Below are 21,826 nucleotides of genomic sequence, written 5' to 3' on the forward strand. Positions count from 1 at the left end.
ATAGTACGGAACGGGTCGCTTAAAGTGGCCCGTGTCCGAAGTCGACCTGCGGCGAGGTGCGATCGCCCGGTCTACCCTCCGTGTGGGTACTTAGGTAGGTCGAATTTGGCGAGCAACCCTCTCCCACGCGGGGGGCCGATTGGCACGATCGTGGTGAGGCCGAAAGGCCCACCCGTGACTAGTTCCCGGCGTTAGTCCGAGAGGGTCACGACGGGATTGTCCGTCCGGTGGGCGACGTGCCGCGATTCGAGTTACGTGGCCGCTCGCACGCCGGCGGGCGCGAATCCGCAACAATATATATATATATATATATGTATATATGTATATATATATATATATGTATATATATATATGTGTATATATATATATATGTATATATATATATGTATATATATATATATATATATATATATATATATATATATATATATATATATATAAATACACAAATACACATATATATACACATATATACACATATATATACACATATATACACATATATATATACACATAAATACACATATATATTGTTGCGGTCTTCGCGCCCGCCGGCGTGCGACGGCCACGTAACTCGAATCGCGGCACGTCGCCCACCGGACGGACAATCCAGTCGTGACCCTCTCGGACTAACGCCGGGAACCAGTCACGGGTGGACCTTTCTGTCTCACCGCGATCGAGCCAATCAGCCCCCGCGTGGGATAGGGTTGCTCGCCAAATTCGAACTACCTAAGTACCCACGCGGAGGGTAGACCGGGCGATCGCACCTCGCCGCAGGTCGACTTCGGACACGGGCCACTTAAGCGACCCGTTCCGTACTATCAGAATAACCGAGCGGTGTTATCGTCGACCTCGACGGTTCGATTAATTATCGGGCGTATTCAGCCCACTACCAACCCTTTACGTGAAGCAAGATGGGGATTCAATGGAGGAAAAGACGAAGCGAAGCGGAAGAACAGTTCAACAATAAAGCACATTTATTCGCGACGAACGGAAAGCACACAAATACAATTCCACCAAATGCACACAAAAAAAATAAAACACAATTCCATTTACACAAAAAGCAAACATAAAAGTGAAAACACAGTGCAGAGCTAATACCGACTACCGAGCACACGGCAACACTTATACAATTCTACTTCACAGACGGCGCCGACAACACATACCCAAAACCAAGGAAAAGAAATCCCCCAAGAATGGGGCAGGCCTGAGGCCGAGACCGGGTCGGGCCTACCCGTCTGGTGATGAGACGCGGAGCGGCGATGGCCCCGCAACCTGCGGGCCTCGTGGACAGTGCCTGGCAGGGGGTGGGAACGGGGCCCCCTTGGTCGCACTATCTCAGCGCGGGGGGGAAACAGGAGGGGGTTGCTGATGCTCGGGGTATAGAGGATCTTTATTATGTGCGACGAGCGTCTCCACCTCGGCCAGGTCGCGCTGTCGGCCTCCCTCGGGTGCAGCTTCCTGCACGACGCGAGCACCCCCTCGTCTGGTGTCGCCGCCTTTCCACAGCTCCGTCCCCTCCGTTCCGACTCCAACGCACACGACGAGCAGCTCCACCGCCCGCGAAGTCTTGACCCTCTGCTTCCGACTCTCCTCTTCTTGACTCTCCGACCCTCCTTTGCGACTCGTTCTGACTGACGAACACCGTCCTTTTATCCCCCCGTAACTTCGCCTTTGACCCCCTCCCTTTGACCTTTCACCTCGCTCCCCATTGGCCCGAGAAAAAGTGGGCGTGAAGGCAAATTTGATCCACAAATTTGCATATATCGATCGCCCTGGGGGCGGGGCCAATTCGCCCCTCGCTCACCGATTGGACGGCAAAAAGTGGGCGTGTGTCGTTTTTGATCCGTTTTTGAAGCAGAAAATCCGTGGTTTTGTACACGCTGTTCGACGCGCGTTCTGCATGAGTCCAACACCGGTACCCACAGCGGGGCAAGAACGGTGGCGATGCTACGGTTGTGAGGTGTGCGTGAAGGTCGTGGCGGTTGTGGTGAAGCGGTGGTTGTGGTCGGTGGTTGATGTTGTGGTTGTGATCATGGCGGTTGGTCCAAAATAAAGATAGTAAAAGAAAAACGGCTATCCTGAAGAGTCGCAGCACGTATAAATGACATGTATTCCCACTAGACAACGGGTTTGGGCCTAACTACACATGCACTTACCGAGATACCTCACCTAAGGGACCTGAATGGTGGTTTGCGAATCTGGTAACCACAACAATATATACACAAATACACATATATATATACACAAATACACATATATATATATATATATAAATACATATATATATATATATATATATATATATATATATATATACACACAAATACATATATATATATATATATATATATATACAAATACATATATATATATATATATATATATATATATATATATATATATATATATATACAAATACATATATATATATATATATATATATATATATAAATATATATATATATATATATATATATATATATATATATCCATATATACATATATATATATACAAATACATATATATATATATATACAAATACATATATATATATATATATATATATATATATATATATATATATATATATATATATATATATATATATATATATATATATATATTGATGTTTGTGTGGTGTGCATCGAAGGGGTCTATTGGGTCTACAGGTTTAAGGGTCGAAGGTGTCTAATGGGTGTGAATGTCTGAAGGGTCTAAAGGGTCTATCGTCTATCGTGATCGATAATTCCACTGGTTTACAAAGAAATTTAGGCACGCATGAAAATAGGTGTTCTAACCGAATTTTGGGGTGCTGATTTCAGATTCGAAATCCATTTTCTCTCATCACCTCTAGTTTTTGAGATATACATGTACATACTTGTACATACATGTATACATATAGCCCTAGACCCAAAAATATCTCAATATTTCAGTAATACACTGCATAAATAGGTGTTTTAGACTAATTTAGGGATGCTGAACTCAAATTAACACTTTGGCAAGCCGATGACACTATTTGCATCTCCAAAAAACTCCGTCGGTCAAACTTGTGCATTGTGCGGCTGGGAACACCAGTAGGTTTCCAGTGGTGAGAGAGGAGGGTTAGTGCTGCTCTACAATTATCCGGTAGGATGATACTTTTATATAAAGTAGCTGGGTTTTTAATTTTTATTTTATACTACAGAAGAATCATTTCATGGGAATGCTGGGGTATTTATTCCCATTGGCCACTCAGTTCATTTGAAGGAGTCATATGACAATATGGAGCTCCTTCTGGAAGCTGTCAAGTACCAGCAGCACCAGTGGAGCCTCTGTGGGGACCTCAAGGTCATTGGGCTCCTTCTGGGTATGCAGGCAGGCTTCACGAAGTACTGCTGCTTTCTCTATCTCTGGGACAGTCGGGCTGTGTCCAAGCACTACATGCCGAAGGACTGGGGGTCTAGGAGCACTTTCATGCCTGGGGAACACAGTGTCCAAGAAAATCCTCTGTTGGACATGAACGAGGTGCTTCATCCCCCTTTTCAGATCAAGCTTGGCCTCATGAAGAATTTCGTGAAGGCCATGGACAAGGATGGCGCTGCCTTCCAACACCTGTGCACTCTGTTCCCAGGTCTCAGTTCTGCTAAGCTCAAGGAGGGCATCTTTGTTAGACCTCAGATCAGGGAGGTGCTGAAGGATGAGGTATTCGAGGAGAAGCTCACCTTGAAGGAACTGAGAGCATGGGAAGCATTTAAGTCAGTCTGCCATGGCTTCCTTGGTAAACACATGGGCACTAGATTACCAAATGCGTGTCGAGAAGTTGTTGCAGGCTTATCAGGATATGGGGTGCCGAATGTCTCTCAAGATTCACTTTCTCCACTCCCACCTCAACTTCTTCCTCCCGAACCTCGGAGCAGTAAGTGACGAACATGGGGAAAGGTTCCACCAAGATATTACTAAAATGGAGAGCAACTACAAGGCAAGTGGAACCCCAGCATGATGGGCGACTTGTGCTGGATGCTCCTGCAAAAAAACTCACTTCTGACTGTCTGTAGTACGATGTGTATATATGCTTATATCCAATAATAGTAATATTTAGTTCTGTCAGTGTTCTGTCTCTATGTTTTGTTTCGTTCTGTAATATGCCATTTGAATATATGAAATAAACACATTATATTATAAATATATGCATTATAATAAAAAAAAATGGGATATGTGAAATCAAAAAAAGAGGTGATAGAGCAAAACTGTTTTGAAATTTGAATTCAGCATATCGAAATTAGTCAGAAACACCTATTCACATGCTTGCCTCAGAAATATTTTTTATTTTTGTAAACCAGTGTAATGGTCTATACGGGGTCGTAAGGGGTCTAAAGATCGAAAGGGAATTTTCCAATAGTAGTTGGGGTCGAAAGGTCAAGTGGTCGAAATGTCTTAAGGAGTCAAATGGATCTAAAAGGGTCTCAAGGGGTCGAAATGGTCTTTTGTGATCTAAAGTGTTTAAATGGGTCTAAATGGTCAAGGGATCAAAGTGGTCGACAGCATCTAAAGGGTATGTCCCAACAGTAGTTACAGGTCCAAAAGGTCTTCATGTTTTAAAGGGTCTATCACGGTCTTTGGGTTCTTATGGGTTTAAGCATCCTCATGGGGTCTTCAATGTCGAAGAGTTCTAAAGAATCTAAGCAGTATTCATGATTAGGGGTCTAAAAAGGTCCAAAGGGTCAAGGGTCTAAATCTCTCAATGGTGGAAGAATCACTGAAATAATTATCGTAACCAAATTCACATCCTGATCTTCACCAAAATCAAATCAATTCGTCCATGTCACACACTCAACCTGTACACCAAGTTTCATCCAAATATGTCCATAATTTTTTGAGATATCCTGCTCACAGACAGACAGGGGTGACAACATAACCTCCAATCACATTCGGTGGTGGAGGAACCAAATAAACAAATACACATATATATATATATATATATATATATATATATATATATATATATATATATATATATATATATATATATATATATATATATATATATATATATATATATATATATATATATATATATATATATATATATATATATATATATATATATATATATATATATTGTTACGGAGCTGGAAACCATTTGCATTCAACAAACATGTCACAAAAATCAGTTATCCCTTTAAGTACATGTGTAGTCAGATCCCTTTCCTTTTGTCTAGTGAGAGAATCAAAAACGTGCGTTGCGACTTCTTATAGTTAGGTTATTAAATCTTTACATCTAACAACCAACAAGCCATCTGCATGACCCCTCGGCCCGTCACGATCCACCGCCAACCGGCTGCACCACCAACGTACCTTTGCAACGTCGATACTGTTACTCGTCGAGTGTGGGCCCGCGTGGAGGACTGGCTGGAGTTTCCCGGGAGCGGCCGTTGCAGCGTTATACTGTAACTCATCAAGTTTGACTCCGCGTGGAAAGAGCAGTTGGGGTTTCCCGACAGGGGCCAAGGCCCTGCCCCGGAAAGGTGGGCCGTAGGACCCTGTCCAATGAGGGGCGGACAGCGATGAGTTTTTCGCCAAGAGCCCCTCCACGTGGTGGGAGGAGATATATCTCCGAGAGTCTCTGAGTGAGGAAGAGTTTTTCACGGTGGTTGGGTCAGGCAGTTTTTGTTCACGGTGGCTGTGAGCAGTCTGGTTCGTTCTTCACGGTGGCTGTTACGGGGAGAGGAGTTCTGTGGACCCCGACTATTCGCCACGCGAGCTGTGCCATGAGCCACGAGTCCCACATGTGCGATTGGGACCAAACCGATGACCTTTGGCAGGTGCCGCACTATAGAGCACGCTTTCCCTCCGACGACCAGGTACCCACTGAACTCTGACCCCCAGCTTATCTCTATTCATGGCTGTGAGGGTCAAATAAAGACTCTGGGGTTTCTTTTCTTTTTGTGTGTGTGTGTATGCGTGTGGACCCGTCTTTAAGTAGAAACAGAGTTAGTGTTTTTTCTTATTGTAAATATTTCCCTGCTTGCATATTCGTGCCAAGTCTTGCCTTTGTCTTTATTTTACTGTTAATAATTTTATTAGAAATGTCACCAGTCCGTTTCTGTCCCTTCTTACATTGGTCTAGCATGGTCCGGGTCTGAGTATAAGCGGGGTTTCATCCCTGATAATCCGTTAATTCCAGCCGGCATAGCTTTAGCAGTTTCCGCTCGGCTGCACCCGAACCGGAGTTGGTAGTCAGTGGTTGGAACTCTACCGCAGTCGGAAGAATGACCCAGTTCGAGCAAGACGTGCCAAGGGCGTGGTTTCCCCCAGTCGTCGAAATCGCGTAGTTAATTAGGTAAATTGGTTATCGACAAATAGACCCTATGCTACGTGGTTGAGATATTGGCGTCCACGGTCGGTGAGACGACCCGCCGGCTCGCAGAGTTATCCGAGCGACGGCCTACAATTCTGGGGAGTCTGGTGGGAGATGGCGTAACCTTCCCCCACCTAGTAGTCGTTCCCGCCACCGACCCCCAACAAGATAGATATATATATATATATATATATATATATATATATATATATATATATATATATGTATATATATTTATATATATATATATATATATATTTATATATATATATATATATTTATATAGATATATATATATATATATATATATATATATATATATATATATATATATATATGCATGTATATCAAAATTAACTTTTATCGCAGTAGTACACCCACTCCTTACGGGAGTAGCAGGAAGGGTCATGTTATCCTCTCTGGGGGATATAAAATTACAGTTGATCTAGGATCGGGTCCGTTTGTCGGTGAGTTACGCAAAGCATATTAATGCCTCAACAACATCGGGTTTCTTCCCTTTCAGTTTTGTGTTAAACAGCAGTAGCGACTGTTAAAAAGGTAATCATGTGTTTGTGGTTTATGTTTTTTACTTCCAGTAGGGGTGCCTCACGAAACGCCACGATAAGCTATTGGCTAGTTATACATGTTAACATGGCATTTGTCCAAGGAGGAAAACCCCCTTGGGGGGAGGGGTATATTATTATAGTAGTAATATTGTTTTGTAATTTTTTTTCTGTTTTGGAATTATTATTATTATTTTTTAAAATTTTGCTTTGTCAATGTTTTGTTTTGTAATTAATATTGTTATGTACACATTTATATAATGCTATTATCATGAGTGTTGTTGCTACTTTTGCACTATTGGCTATCTTAACACTAATAACACTAACACCTCCACATGGATTTCACCAAAGGCGGAAAACCCACTTGGGGAGGGGGGGGGTGGTGTCAAATTAAGTCGCAACAATCTCCATCGTGTGACCCTTAATCCTCCTGTCAAGTTTGGACGACATTGGATAAGTAACAACCGAACACATTGCAGTCAGACACCAACTTGCGTGTTTTGGTATGAAAAAAAAAAAATTATATATATATATATATATATATATATATATATATATATATATATACATATATACATATATATACATATATATATATATATACACACAAACGCACGCACGCTCGGCATTTTTTCCCGTCACTTCGTTGATCGATTTAATCAAAAGACAACATGTTGTAATTCACCCTATCATTTGCCCGAGGTCATCTTCCATCTGCTTAGATGTCAGGTAACATCACCTTTATCAGCCAGCTTCTTCTTCTTTTTCAACTGCCACCAACTAATGCCAGCAGATGGGACTCCCAGCTTATTGATCGAGCACACCCTGCCTGTGAAAGCCCGAGATGACAGTACATAGCTGGGCGGAGATTCAAACACAGCTTAGAATAGAGTGTGTGTACTTCTAAACTATCCTGCCAGCCTCAGGCACACATCTATGAAACATTTATACCCTCATGGCGATCAAGCATCATACCTTCAACATTCATTTGACATCACTGCCTCACACGACCCTCACAAGATCCTTGGATGACGATAACAAGAGTTCAAACTTCAATGGGTGTGCTCGCAAGAACATGCTGCCATTGCTGGTAAATTAGACGACATCTCTTTGCGAAGACACCTCGACTTTTATTCAAAAAATACTCTCTCGAGTCTCAAGTGAAACAAAGAACCGGTCGACACAATTCGATCGGACAATTCAGCTCAACTATATCTCACCGTTCATTTGTTCCTTTACAAAATGAGAATAAAAACGTGTACCAATTGAAAAACCACCTCCTTTCACACCTCATCGTCCATATTAAATTTGTTTCCCCCAACCTCCCACCCTCCCCCAAGGCAAGCTCCTTGACGTGCACAAAACAGACTTAAACCAATGCTGGGTTCATAATGGATTCACATCTTTCTTAACACCTCGAATGACAAAAAGGAAAGAGTGAAAAAGGCAATTTACAGCAGCGCTTTGTCCAGTATGAGAAAGTAGAGAATGGCTTTTAACAAAAAAAAATAAAATAAATAAAAACTCGGTGTTAAACTATTACAAAAAAAAAGAAACAAGAAAACACAAAGAAGGCCTTGAACTTGAAAAAAATGTTAAACTCTGATTGAGGAAAATGTGGTTTCAGAACAATTAATTCTCTCCCAACTACATATGGGCACACATGACATCATTGGCATACAAGATACAGCCATAATATGTTAAAAACAAACGATTGTTTCAATTATCATTTTTGTTTCAAAAGGTTGTGCAAAGTGGATGACCGCATGTGTACCCCCATTTATGGAAAATTTGATCAAGTTTTCATTGTACAAGATCTCGTTCCAACAATCGAACACGTCGATCCTCAACGTGATCCCAAAAGCAAAGGCCGACAAACCATTTAATTTTTCCCGGAATACAAACGTATAAAAAGGAATGGAATTAAAAATGGTGGAAAGTCGTTCCACAAACTTAAATAAATCATGAAATAACCTTAACGCCGCCTGCTTTTCAGGGCCACCTTTGCATTGCGCTGCAGGTGTCCAATTCCCAGTTCAAATATTCACAGCAGGCCGACAATGGAAGCAACAAAATCATAAATAAATACTCGTACAACACCAAGCAAGCATCACCAGCAAAGTTATTAGCCTCACCCGGAGAGTTGACACGATTGGTGTGTGTGTGTGTGTGTGTGTGTGTGCAAATCTTTAATATAGCACACCAATGTGTGAAATGGGTCGCTCCAGACAAAAACCTGAGCCGCGGCTCTGCATTGCTCAATGCCCTCTCTTTTTGTAGTTTTGGAATTGTCTCAAAACGTTTGTTTTATGACAACACTGCAAGCGTAAACGAAAACTCAACTTGATGCGAACTCAAAAAAAAAAAATTATCATTTTATTCTACAATACCTTAAATTAAAGATTTGACAAAAACTTGCAACACCATCCACATAGAACCCCCCCCCCCCACCACAAAAAATACCCCAAAAGTACCTGTAAAGAGGTGAAATTAATTGTTTTAAGTACATACACTGTGTAACAGACAAAGGCTGGAAAAAAACAAAACAAAAAAAAGTCAAATTCCAAAACAACAATGGAGTGATAATGGTCATTACTCGTTTAAAATGTATCACTCGCAATAAACAAAGGATAAGCAAAAGCAAATAATTAAAAAGTACCTCAAATAGAAAATGGTCAACATTTTGCTAACACGAGCTGTCCAAGGAGTTAATGGACGCAAGCCTTAAGAAACTTACCAATAAATACTACGATTGTTCATTGATCACAGTTTCTCAAAACGAATTCTCTTTGTTGTTCAAGCGTTCCCTCGACGGGAGCAAATCGATGGACGAGAAGACAAAGATCAGGGGACGAAACGTGATTATGTCACTCAGCATCGGAGTGCCAGCGGTCGCTCGCCGCCTCCAAAGTACCTGCCTCACTGAGTATCGAGTTCAGAGATTCGTCACTTCCACTGTGCATGGTTAGTGGAGATTTTCTGTCTCTTGTGGTGCCGTCGCTCTGCTGCATTTGTCTTGCACAACTTTGCAAAGTATCTACATTGGACAAGACATCACCTTCCCGGACTTCGGCTTCATCCAACGACAACTGTACCATCACTGTGGGCATGTCCAAGTTCGTACATACTTTCCTCGAGCCACCGTCTGCCTGCAAATCGTTGATGATGGCTGGTTGCCTTACACTTGCTGCATTGCTAATATCATCATAACCATCACTGTCGCAATAGTGATGGATCGCTAGCTCCGGTTCAGAACGATATAAAGCGGTGGTACTGTTGGTAGATCCTCTTTTATCTTCCGCTTCACGGCTCCTTCCTTCTTCCTCAACACTTCCTCCTTCTCCTCCAAGCCCAAGTTGGGATAAGCCGTCACTCGAGTGGCGGCTAAGGTGACGCTGCATGCCGGTAGCCCGTTGTTGACGGGCCCTGAGGGCTGACAGGCGACGGCCACCAAAGGGCATGTATCCGGGCACTTTGGCCGGTACGCTGGATGACTTGTTGAGGCGTTGGCGTGCACACTCGCGCAGCAGCGAGCGCGCCGCACGGAGTGCCTGTGCTTTACTCTCCACGCTCCTGCAACAAAGAGGCAATGGGAAGGCTTAAAAAAAAATTAATGGACAATACATTTTCAAGTTTCAACAAATTGAGAGATTTTGTATAACTGTACGTCTGGGAAAGGTTCGTGAACGAAAGGTGTATGACCAATTTGTAACACCTGTGCATCTCCCCCTTTCCTCCTCGGATAGTAAGCACGTCCTTTAAACAAGGTATTTATTTAAACATTCCGTCTGGGAAAAAAAATACTTCCCTCCAATTATTGGTCAGCGAATGAGACAAAAAATTTTTTTTTAACATAAAAGGTGGAACTAACTTAAAAACTAATGTATACAGAAGTATTTCACAACAGAAATCCAATCGGAATAACACTTAGGGATGGTGGGTGAGTTATGTGTGAGCTGGTTGTTATACTTCCCATGGATGGTGAGCATGTTGTGACACATCCACAGGATGATAAGCGTGCTGTTACATTTCACAACGATGGCGAGCACATTCTTCCACAATCCAAGGATTATGATGGATGAGCACCACGCCAAGGATGGTGAATTCTCAGGCATTTCACCCTTAATCGGCATTGGTGCCATATGATCCACAGTGTAAATGATAAATGGTAATTGAGGAAAAAGTCTATTCTTGCAGACAAAAGTTAAGATCAAAATGTTCAGTGGAGGAGCTAGTGTACACATTACATGGAGGACAATGACATTGAGACACGAGACAAGTCAACGCAACGTGGGGAATTTAGACTTGTGGATCAAGAGTATGACAAAACAAAAGCTCAGGTCGTAACATCGATATACCTTTCATTTGCACCTTTTTGTACAGAAGGTCAAGGCTCTTGGAGGAGCGAGAACATAGAATGGATCAGGACGTAATGGAGCTAAATGAACAGTAGAAAGACAGTGGGGAAACGCCAACAGCAGGGATGAATGACAAAATAGAGGGAGACTTGGACAAATAATGAGCGTCGGGAAGAATGACATTGAGAGAATTGGTGGAAATTGGATCCACAGATGGCGGGGGGGAGGGGGGAGGAGGAAAGAACGAGTGGAGGTGAGCCGTTGCTGGCACACCACGTGTGCCCTACAGAAACCTGGCGGTGGGGGTGGGGGGAGACAGAATACAGAAAGAGCAAAGGGTGTAAGACCACAAAGGAGGCAGTTCAAGACAGAGAGACCACCGATCTGTGTACGATGTGAAAGTGATGGGCCCACAGATTCAACTTGATCACAGGAAATTCCAATGATTGGTTTCCTTGGTTTCCATGGCGTCAAACTGAGCAGGGTATAAAGCAAGGATGCCAGGCCAGATGGGAGAGCAGTACTCCATCAGGCTGTAGATGAAGGTCTTGTTGGTGGATACTAGTTCAGGTGTGTTCAAGAAGGACCTTGCATGACGGAGGATTTATCAGCAATGTCATCAAATCCATAATCGCAGTTGATACGAAATCCTTCATTTTCTCCAACAACCTTATCCCTGATCGCCAATTTGGTGTCAGACCAGATCACTCCACCTTAGACATGCTGTTTCTACTCTCCCAACAATGGATGGAGGCCCTCAATGTCAGACATTAGTTCAGGGTTGTCTCCCTGGACATATCTCGTGCTTATGACACAGTCTGGCATTCTGCCTTGCTCTCCAAACTGTCTGTGTATGGAATTCCAGGCCAACTCCACTCTCGGATTACTGACTTCTGACATTCTCTTAGCCAGTGTGTGGCACTCAACAGAATCCTTTCGTCTCCTCTCCCTGTCAAGGCTGGAGTACCCCAAGGCAGTGTTCTGGGCCCTGTCCGACTCCTAATCTTTATCAATGGTCTCTCTGACTCTCTGGAAAATCCTCTTTATATATTTACTGATAACCCCACCCTGTGCCATGAAATCGCACATCCGACAGACAGGCAGGCTGCAGCCTCTTCCCTCGCTTCAGACCTTGAAAAAAAAAAAATCACGAGCTGGTCAAACACTTGGAATATGTGTTTCAATCCAGACAAATCTCACACTCTCACTATCTCTCTCCGAAAGGACAATTTGGTAAACCCCTGATCACCCTCCCCTCCCCCCATGTACTTTCTCAACAATCCTCTTGAGGAAGTTCAGTCATTCAAACTCCTGGGTCTCACTATCAGCCACGATCTTTCTTGGGCAAACCACATTTCAACGTTGACCTGCAAAGCCAGCCACCAAATCGGCATCCTCCGTCATATAAAGTCCTTTCTTGGCCCTCCTGAACTCCTAGCCACCTACAAGACCTTCATCTGCAGCTTGATGGAGTACTGCTCTCCCCTCTGGGCTGGCTCCCCTGCCCCACATCTTGCTCAACTTGACGCTGTGGAAACCAAGGCCTTCAAGATCATTGGAATCTGTCGCGACGAAGCGTCGTCAATGGGCTTATCACGTCGTCGTCACAGACAGGTCGGTGGCGTCTCCGTCTTCTTTTCTCATCTTGCACCCGCTGCTCTTTCCGTTCTTTGTCCCCCCCCAAGGTTTCTGCAGGTCTCACACTGTCCAGCATCAACGCTCTTTCGGTAAAACAACCGAAATCCAGGATCACTGACTGCTCACCTCCACTCATTTGTTCCTTATTTTTTCTTGCCTGTGGAATCAATTTCCACAACTTCTCCAATCTCATTCTTCCCTCCAGGTCTCCAAGACAGTTAGTTGTTCATCACCATCTCAGATCCTCCTCAATCCAAAACCATGATTTTTTTTTTTTTTACCCGTGTTAACACCACCCAAATCCATCTTAATTTCCCAGTTTTATCCTCCTTGAAGTTTCCTTATCCATGCATGCATGTTTTGCATCCTGTTTCTGTCTTTTCCTTCCCGATCCATCCAGTGTGCTCGCTCTCCCATGAGCCTCGACTATGCACACAAAAAAAGAAGAAGATACAACGGCACTCTTCGACTGATGCATTTGCCCACATGCACCCATCATGGAAGGACGGACAGACAGCCGGAGGGACAACCCGAAAACATAATGCCTCCGGCGACTTCGTTGATGGAGGCATAAAAAAAAGTGTTCCTGTGTAAAATGTGTTGTTTTGCTTCGTACAAGCTAAAACACACACTATTTGATGAAAAACACGCATTTCTGCATTAGAATAGCGATTTGGAACAAATGAAAAATATTTACTCATTGCCTCCCACCCATACCTCGTGCAGCATACGTCAAACATTGTACATGGATTCCGAGACTCCAGCCATTGGGATATTACAAATACTGTCAGACCCGAAAAAATTTCCGGGATATGTTCCTGAAAAATGCCATGAATGTCGGAGTTTGCGAATCTGTGAATGCGAATGCGGCGAGTGGAGTCGTCAGCAAAGAGAGAGAGGCTTTTCCAGAGTCAGTGACATTGTTGATGAAGATTAGGAATAAGATGGGGTCGAGAACACTGCCTTGTACTCCAGCTTTGACAGGAAGCGGAGAAAAAAAGGGTTCTATTGAGAGCGACACATTGCCGATGAGAGTGGAAGTCTTTTTTTTTCATATATATATATATATTTTTTTTTTTTCATATATATACATACACACACACATAGATGTACTCAGTTTGGCAAGCTGACACTCATTTTGCTGACCTCGGAAGGATGACAGGCAGAGTCAACCCCACCTGGTATTAATTCAACAGCTGAGTGGGACTTGAACTCAGGATCCGAGGATCCCAAGCCCACCCCCCTAAACATTAAGCTAACACCAGGCATATGTATAATATGTGTGTATATAATATGCAGTACAATATGTCATGTATAATATGTGTATATAATATACAATATAATATGTGTGTCTATGCCTTACAGAATATGGTCCTTATGGAATAGAATGGAACGGATCTGATGCCAATTGGTGAAACACAAGTTACATACGAATGCCCTATTATGAATAACCAACAATTTAATTATTTAGAGACCATTTTCACATTTTGCTTTCTTTAAAAATGAAATTCATTCCATAAACCCTCCTAGTCCACGCAAGCAAATCTTTAAACGTTGGTAATGGCCTTCAGGGCTGGCAGGATGGCCTAGATCATTGGTCCCCAAGCTGCGGCCCGTGGGCCGCATGTGGTCAGCGGAGCCCTATACTGCGGCCCGCAAGGACTTTCCAATCAAAACACATTTCCATGTAGCAATTTTAAAGGGGTTTACACAATGCCACTGCCAGCTGGCACCATGACCTGAAAGCCTTACACAATGCCGCTGCCAGTCGGCGCCGTGACCTGAAAGCCTTACACAATGCCGCTGCCGGCCACTGCCACTTCCCGCCGGGAGGAATCAAATCAATTTGATTTTACCTTCCGGCATCTTGCGGCAGAATTTAAAATTAATTACATTTAATAAAAAAATTAAAATTAAAAATGCATCAAGTTTCTCATCGACTCTGAAAATGTTTCTCAGTATCAAGTTTCTCAATAAAATGCATCAATTTTTTTTCTGGCTCCCAGCATCCTTGGGAGTAGTAAATGTGGCCCGTGGGATCAAAAGGTTGGGGACCACTGGCCTAGATGTATGCACAATCGCCTCTAAACTGTTTAGCCTGGGTTTGAATCTCGGCCAAGCGAAACGATCATCCCGGTGTTTCACAGGCAGGATGATTAATCAATGCGTGTGCCATCACTCACGGGGGCGTCCTGCCTGCCGGCATCAGTTGGTGGACTTTAATGACCCCACGGTGTTCTTCGCGAAGAGTAGGCGAGCTATCGCAGGTACCCTGAACAAATTAAAAATTCCTGCCCCAACCTAGAGCGGCACAGCCCTCAGCACCCTCAGCCTTGTGCTACATAAGAAAGAAGAAGCCATGCATATTGAAAACAAAAAGGGCTTGACGATGCAACAACATCATAATTTATTTTGCCTTACAGGATGCACATGCGGAAACCGAGGGGAAAGAAAGCATGGCATCATTTCATGTGTGTACAATTGATGAAAAAAACTTTTTTTTTTTTTGAACTTTAGAAAAAATTCTCCTTAGTCTTCTTCAACAGCTCGAATTATGACCACCTTGTGGAGGCTGGAAGGAGGGAGGGAGATGACTCCAGCCCAAGCCTTTCTGGAACAGGCTGAAAACTTGGAATATGGATACATGAGGGTGCTCGCGATAACTTGTCTAATCTTCATGAAAGACACCGTGGAATATCCAACGTCAACTGACTCCCCCAGGCCAGAAGACGAGTTCTCGAGCTAACCTCCTTCCGACGGATAGCACACACATTGGTACCTCACCCTACATGCAAACCACCATGGTGATAGTTTATCGCTGGGTCGAGATTCAAATCCAGGCGAGACAGCTCAACAGGAAGTGTGCGTAAATCTAAGCGATCTTACCAGTCCTGAAACTTTTTACAAGGAATTTTTACGTGCAAGAAAAGGCCATTCGGCCCATCATGCCTGCACCACACCAACACCACATTTCATAAATCCGTCAATACCCCTTCCCTGCATGCGCAGCCTTTTGGCTGCTACACCGGTACTCATTTCGCCTACCTCGGAAGAATGACAGGTTGTCAACCCTCTGGTGTTAATTCAGCAGACATTGGGGCTTGAACTCAAGACCCTAGGATCCCAAGCCACCACTCAAACCGCCAAGCCAACACCAGGATACATTATTTTTGTATAATATTATATCTATAATATTATATGTAAGACATTTAACCTTTGTAATGAAACGATCATTCCGAGATGCTCGTTGGTAAAGGAAAGGAACCTTTGCCATTTCCACGCTACAATCGACTAAATGCAAAGTAAAAAAAAAAAATTTTTTTTAAATTGAGAATTTGATCATTGGTGGAAGTCCACCAAGTTCACTTACCGACTGCAAAGTCTGAAGACCGTTTCAGGGCGTCCAACAGTTTCCGACTTCATATGGATCAAATCCCACTCACAGGCATTCTCAAGTTCTGTAAAATAAAATAAAAAAACATCCCCCACCACAAAAATAATAAACCCACCACAAACACATGTTTACCATTCCAAAGACTCATTCATCCCATGGTCTTTCCCTTGATAGGTCATAGCAGCATCACACATCAGCGGAGTGATGGTAAAGCACAAAATGACCACACAAGCATCTCAAATGTTCTTGAAAAAGAAATGAGAACTAAAACAGCACAACTCTTTCACATCAGTGTCATTATCTGTTGCGACAGAAGCTTTCGGTCCAACTTGCCTGGGTCGTTGAGCGCACGGACGTGTAGAGCCGTGACGGGAATGAGATACTGGAACAACGACGAGTCCTGATCATCCTGAGGAAAGACCAAGAGGGAGGGTGGTGGTGAGGAGGGTGGGGTTAATGTCACCAGTTATAGTGAGTGGAACAGAGTGAAAATGAACCAAGACCATCAGAATACGTACCTTCCTCTTCCGTTGCTTCGATACATCCTTGCAGATCAACGCCACTGCTTTCTTGAATACTGTAACAAAACAACAAAAAAAATGGAAAAGGAGGTGTTGTGGATTGTTATCAATTGGGTATTTTTTTTTTGGTCTTCCAGTATAATGCTACAATTCAAAAATACTTGTCCACTTCCAAAATAAAAGGAGTGAGAATGGCGACTGGTATAATTTAAATTTGGTAATGTGCAATCTTGTTAGTGCTTCGTGTCGAACCTCTGGGTGGAATTCCCACCCATCCTGTGGTCGAGGTCTTCAAATCAAGGGCAGATGAACGAAATGGTCTGGAGGAGGGCATGAGCGGTTTCCCAAGTAGTTAATGTCCCAAAATACCCCGCAGAACAAAGATGGTTCGAGGGGACTGCAGCACTACGATTGTATTTAAACATAGGGGCAATACCTCTGGGTGCTCGCATGGTAGCGGCTGGATAAGATAACAAGGGAACCATTGGTAGGCATAGATGACCCACAAAATATATAACGGAGAAGAAAGCAAATACCTATTTTGGGGGGCAACCCCTGCAAACCCCCTTTAGGGCCCGATTTTTTTGAATGCCATGAGCAAACTTTAGTGCATACACGATGATGTACGTTGTGTTGAAGTTTCATCAAAATCGCACGTGTAGTTTCAGAGAAGTTGCAAGTATTTGTGGACGGACGTTCAGATGGACGGCGTGCCATTCCATAAGCTCCCGGATCTACGTTCCAGGTGAGCTAAAAACACGTACTTATTGACACCGTGAAACACAGACTCAAGCAATCATTAAACAAATAACTAACCAAGCAGTATCGCTTTGAGCTTGCAGGAAACGATGGAGATGTCGGAAAATGAAATGTATAAGCGCGTCTCCCTTTTGCTTTCAACTTTTTCAGTTTAAATGAGAGTGAATATTCCCGAGTAAAATAGTTAAAATAGGGTAATTAGCATTACAAACGTGAAAAAGAGGGTATGCCCTCGTAAAATAGTTATTGAATTTGAAGAGACTAAACAGTGAAAGTTGGTGGAGAAATCCAGCTGTAGACTTGTGTCAACTAAATACAGAGTGACATCACTTCCACCAAGGGAGGAGGAAGGGAAAACAGAGAAGAGGAGGTAGCCGTGAGAAAAGTGTTGTGGCCCGTGGGTAGGCAAGCAGCTGGACACGAGTTGGGGGTCTGCTCGGTAGAGGGTGCTGAAGGACACTGTGGTGGACCGGCCAGCCGTTACCCTTAAAGAACTGGACAGAGTTGGACTGGGTGCTGATCGTGAATAAGCAACAGATCTGCATCGAGACATCGACTTGGCCAGGCGGGGGGGGGGGGGGGCTATGGACCTATTCTGGGCCGACAGCGACCGCTGTGGTGACTGGGACATCACCGCAGCATAGATGGTGCTCCTTCAGCATGCGCCGCAGTTTGAGGCAGTGGTTAGTCACCATGGCGAGTGGACGAATCTATGATGCAATAATATTTTTGGAGGTTGCCTTTAGGTTGTACTGAATCATAGTATCGATTCATTTTAACAAAGTTGGTTCCCTGAAGATAAGTCCTGAGACTTCCTCGAGTTTGTGTGGATAAGTCTTCAAGACGTAGATTTACTTGAAGTTTTTTTGCTTTAGATAATTAACCTGTTCCACTAATTTAAAAGGATTAATCTGTTGTTTTGCAGCAATAGAATTGAAGAGCTGGAGACAAGATGAATATCGAGTCAAGAAAAGTTATTTATATTGTGAAAATTTTTATTTTAATTTTTAGCTTATCTGGAATTGGAATTCCATATAAGGTATTGTGTCATCATGCACCGTCCGTCCATCTCCTATTTCGACTTCTCTGGCCAAACTGCTGTGCCTATTCGGCTGAAATTTGGCAGCAACATTCCGCTCCCGGACTGGTAACGGGGATTGCAAAGCTCGATCCGGTCACATGACTTAAAGTAGGTCAAAATTTCCGACTTAGTAAATTTCTTCAAAAATCTTCTTCTCCAGACTCACCAGTCAGAATGCTACCAAATTTGGGTTACAACATTAGGCCAGCGTAGGGATGTTAAATTGTGCAGATCATGCTGATCACATGACGGGAAGTGTGAAAATGGTGGACTTCATAAATTTTGGGGAAAAAATTGCATAAATTCCTTCAAATAAAAATCTTCCTCTCCAGACCCACCAGAAAGAATGCCACCAGATTTGGGTTACAGCATTAGGCCAGGGCCCAGATAAGCTACAGGTCCAGTGGTCCTATTTTTTTTCTTTCTCGTCTAAATAGTTGAATAAAACCCATCTCAACTAACACCTGGCTCCAAGAATACTTAATTGTTGTCTGCCATCACCCCACGGCAGAAATTAAAATGGAAGTATCGAAGAAGAAAACGAGACAGTATGATTCGATGCCTGAGCTGTCATCCATCGAGGGTAGCCACTTTAAAGCAAGGTTCAGCTGTGGAATAAGAAGGTCTGAGCAGCGCAACAGTGGCCGAAACATTCCGAAAACAGGTGTAATGGCAGCAGGTGTAAGCAGGGGTGCAATATGTTGTAGCTACGACATTACAAGACCAGGAAGACTGGCCGTGGCCTTAGTCCCAAGCAATAACGGAAGCCCTGGAAGAAACAGAAAGCATGTTGACCATTGGTGCAACTGCCAGTGTGGACGTTCTTTACTCTCAGGGCTGCTGTTACACCGTCAGCCTCCTTCAAGGTGATTCGAGTGCTCCTCATCACGAAAGTTAAGCACACTCATCTAGCCTCAAGTGCTAATGGCCACACACCTTCAATGCAGGCCAAATAATCTTTTGTCCACTCGAGTTTGATGGAGAGCAACGTCCTATCTCATAGCAGTGTCCTCAGCCCTCTCAGCCACATTTTTCCTCTAAGTCACAACCAATTACTGACGGACATCCTTCTGTGGTATTGCCATCGTCCGGAGAGGATTCTCCGGATGACTCCCATAAGACCAGAATCCTCCACCATCTCCTTCGCAGGGGATTGCAACGGTAAGGCGGGAAAACCCATTCAAATTACGAATCACCTGCCGAACCTGCATGGTCCGATTGCTCGACACCAAAATAATGCTCAGTAACAAAAACTCACCTTTTAATGTGTACTTCAAACTTGCATTGAAAAAAGCAATTATACATGCCTCGTTGTATACTTATTACATATGCGGAATTTAAAAGTTGACAGCAACAAAACATTATTAACCCATTGTATTCAAGAAATCCACCGACCAAGGTGAAAGAATGCAAAAGGAAGTCTGATCGGAAATCCCCAGCGCATGCAAAGGGTCACTGCATGTACATACATCGAAACATCAGTACTACCCCACACGCTCAATGAATAAAACACACACGTAAGTGAAATGTACACGAGTCAGAAAAAGGGCAATTGCAACTCAACGGTCAATGTATTGTTGCCACAACAGATTATATCAAAAGTAATCGAAATAAATAAAGCAATTACGTTGCACAATGGTTTTTGCAAGGAGAAAGCCGATAAGAGGATGTTAAGTTTTCAGCCAGTATTAGCAAGTTTTACTTGTTTATTGGCTAACAGGGTAACCTAGAGGAATGCACACTCGCATCTGAGCTATCATCAAGGGTTCAAATCCCAACCCAGCTGTCGACTGTCATCTGGTGTTTCACAGGCAGAGTCATTCCATCTGAAATCACCAAATTTAAGAAAATGTTCCCAGTTGACCCACTCAGATTTACTTTAAACTTTCATAAAATAGTTCCCAAGTATCAAAATGAAGCTGCGTAAATTTTTAGGTCCATAGATGCGGTCAACTCCGAGATATTGAGGGTTGAAAATGTGGTTGTGGCCTTATTTTTATGGTCGTTACGAGCATCACAAAATGAACGGCTACTTTTAAACTCCCACAACTTTTTAAATATTAAGGCTAGAGCCTTGAAATTTTCAGAGATTATTATTCTATAACTGCTCTGTAAGAAACAAACATAAAACTGAGTATACCTCTATTAAATGTCATGACCTGATCAGTTGAAATCCAGACAAAAAAAATTGGTTTTGTAGGAAGACCCAACTTTGAGACCCCATATATTTTTATTGACCCATCTCAGAAGCTTGAATTTTTTTCATGTAATAACTGTATGGTAGTAGTATTCAAATACATGTATACTTTTCTTAATCTGTCATATATAATTCAGTCATGATCTCTCAAAAATTGAAAATTTTCATTTTTCCCCAAAATTCAGGTGAGGATTGCAAATATTTGACAAGGTATACCACTTCAAATTGTTCACCATTGGAAAGAACATATTCAAGTTTACAAAAGTGTCAAATATCAAAGTGGAATATTTTTGTAAAATATATTTTCTATTTTTTTTAAACTGTTGTTAACACAGTCGTGAATACATGAAGTGTGTGCATGGTGTGCGCACTATGACAATCATGAATGATTAGTTCTATGATTCAAATTAATAATACAAAAATATACCACATACTGCAATAACAATGTTATAAAACATTTCACGTAAATTATTTGAATAGGTCCTTGATCTGCTTTTCCAAGTCAGGTGCGAGCTTGTACTGCCTCCCAATTGACGTTAGGGGAGCATCAATAACTTTCATCACATGGACCAAAGGAACCCAACAAATGTCCTCCATTGAATGTAACTATTTTCACTGCTGACATCAGCAGATCAGCCACTATTCCTGAGTTCTATTTTTAGCCCCAGCCAGATGAGTTAAGCTCTTGCTATTTACAAATGAGAAAGAAAGAATTACAAATTCAAATTTCAAAGTATTGTGTTCATGGTATCCAAATAGAAGATGATAGGTATGTACATTGTATATACATGTACTACATGTAAAAGGACTGTTCATTAAATAGCACACACAACACGCACAGCACTGGCAGAACAGAGTTTTTCAAATATTTTTAAAATATTGATAGAAACATTATACCACTTTGACATTTGACACTTTTGTAAACTTGAATATGCTCTTTCCAATGGTGAACAATTTGAAGTGGTATACCTTGT

The 21,826-nt window shown here is 42.6% G+C and overlaps 1 protein-coding gene and 1 long non-coding RNA gene across 8 annotated transcripts in view; one reads left to right on the forward strand and one right to left on the reverse strand.

The window, feature by feature from the left end:
• Positions 1–8,013: 8,013 nt before the first annotated feature.
• LOC147034316 (rho guanine nucleotide exchange factor TIAM1-like) overlaps positions 8,014–21,826 on the reverse strand; it is a 162,154-nt gene continuing 148,341 nt past the window's right edge. For all 7 annotated transcript variants that reach the window (XM_085880582.1, XM_085880610.1, XM_085880615.1 and 4 more), the window contains 4 exons: positions 16,813–16,871; positions 16,628–16,703; positions 16,271–16,358; positions 8,014–10,477 (listed from right to left, as the gene is read on the reverse strand). In XM_085880582.1, the coding sequence (XP_085736708.1) occupies positions 9,772–10,477; positions 16,271–16,358; positions 16,628–16,703; positions 16,813–16,871 (929 nt within the window). In that variant the 3' untranslated portion in view covers positions 8,014–9,771. The remainder of the gene's footprint in view (positions 10,478–16,270; positions 16,359–16,627; positions 16,704–16,812; positions 16,872–21,826) is intronic.
• LOC147034317 (uncharacterized) overlaps positions 18,142–21,826 on the forward strand; it is a 29,530-nt gene continuing 25,845 nt past the window's right edge. Inside the window, exon 1 of the long non-coding RNA XR_015058015.1 lies at positions 18,142–18,257. This is a non-coding gene — a long non-coding RNA (uncharacterized LOC147034317). The remainder of the gene's footprint in view (positions 18,258–21,826) is intronic.

Source organism: Eptatretus burgeri, chromosome 1, assembly GCF_056783735.1.
Source record: "Eptatretus burgeri isolate ZD-2024b chromosome 1, Ebu_testis_v1, whole genome shotgun sequence".
NCBI lineage: Eukaryota > Metazoa > Chordata > Myxini > Myxiniformes > Myxinidae > Eptatretus > Eptatretus burgeri.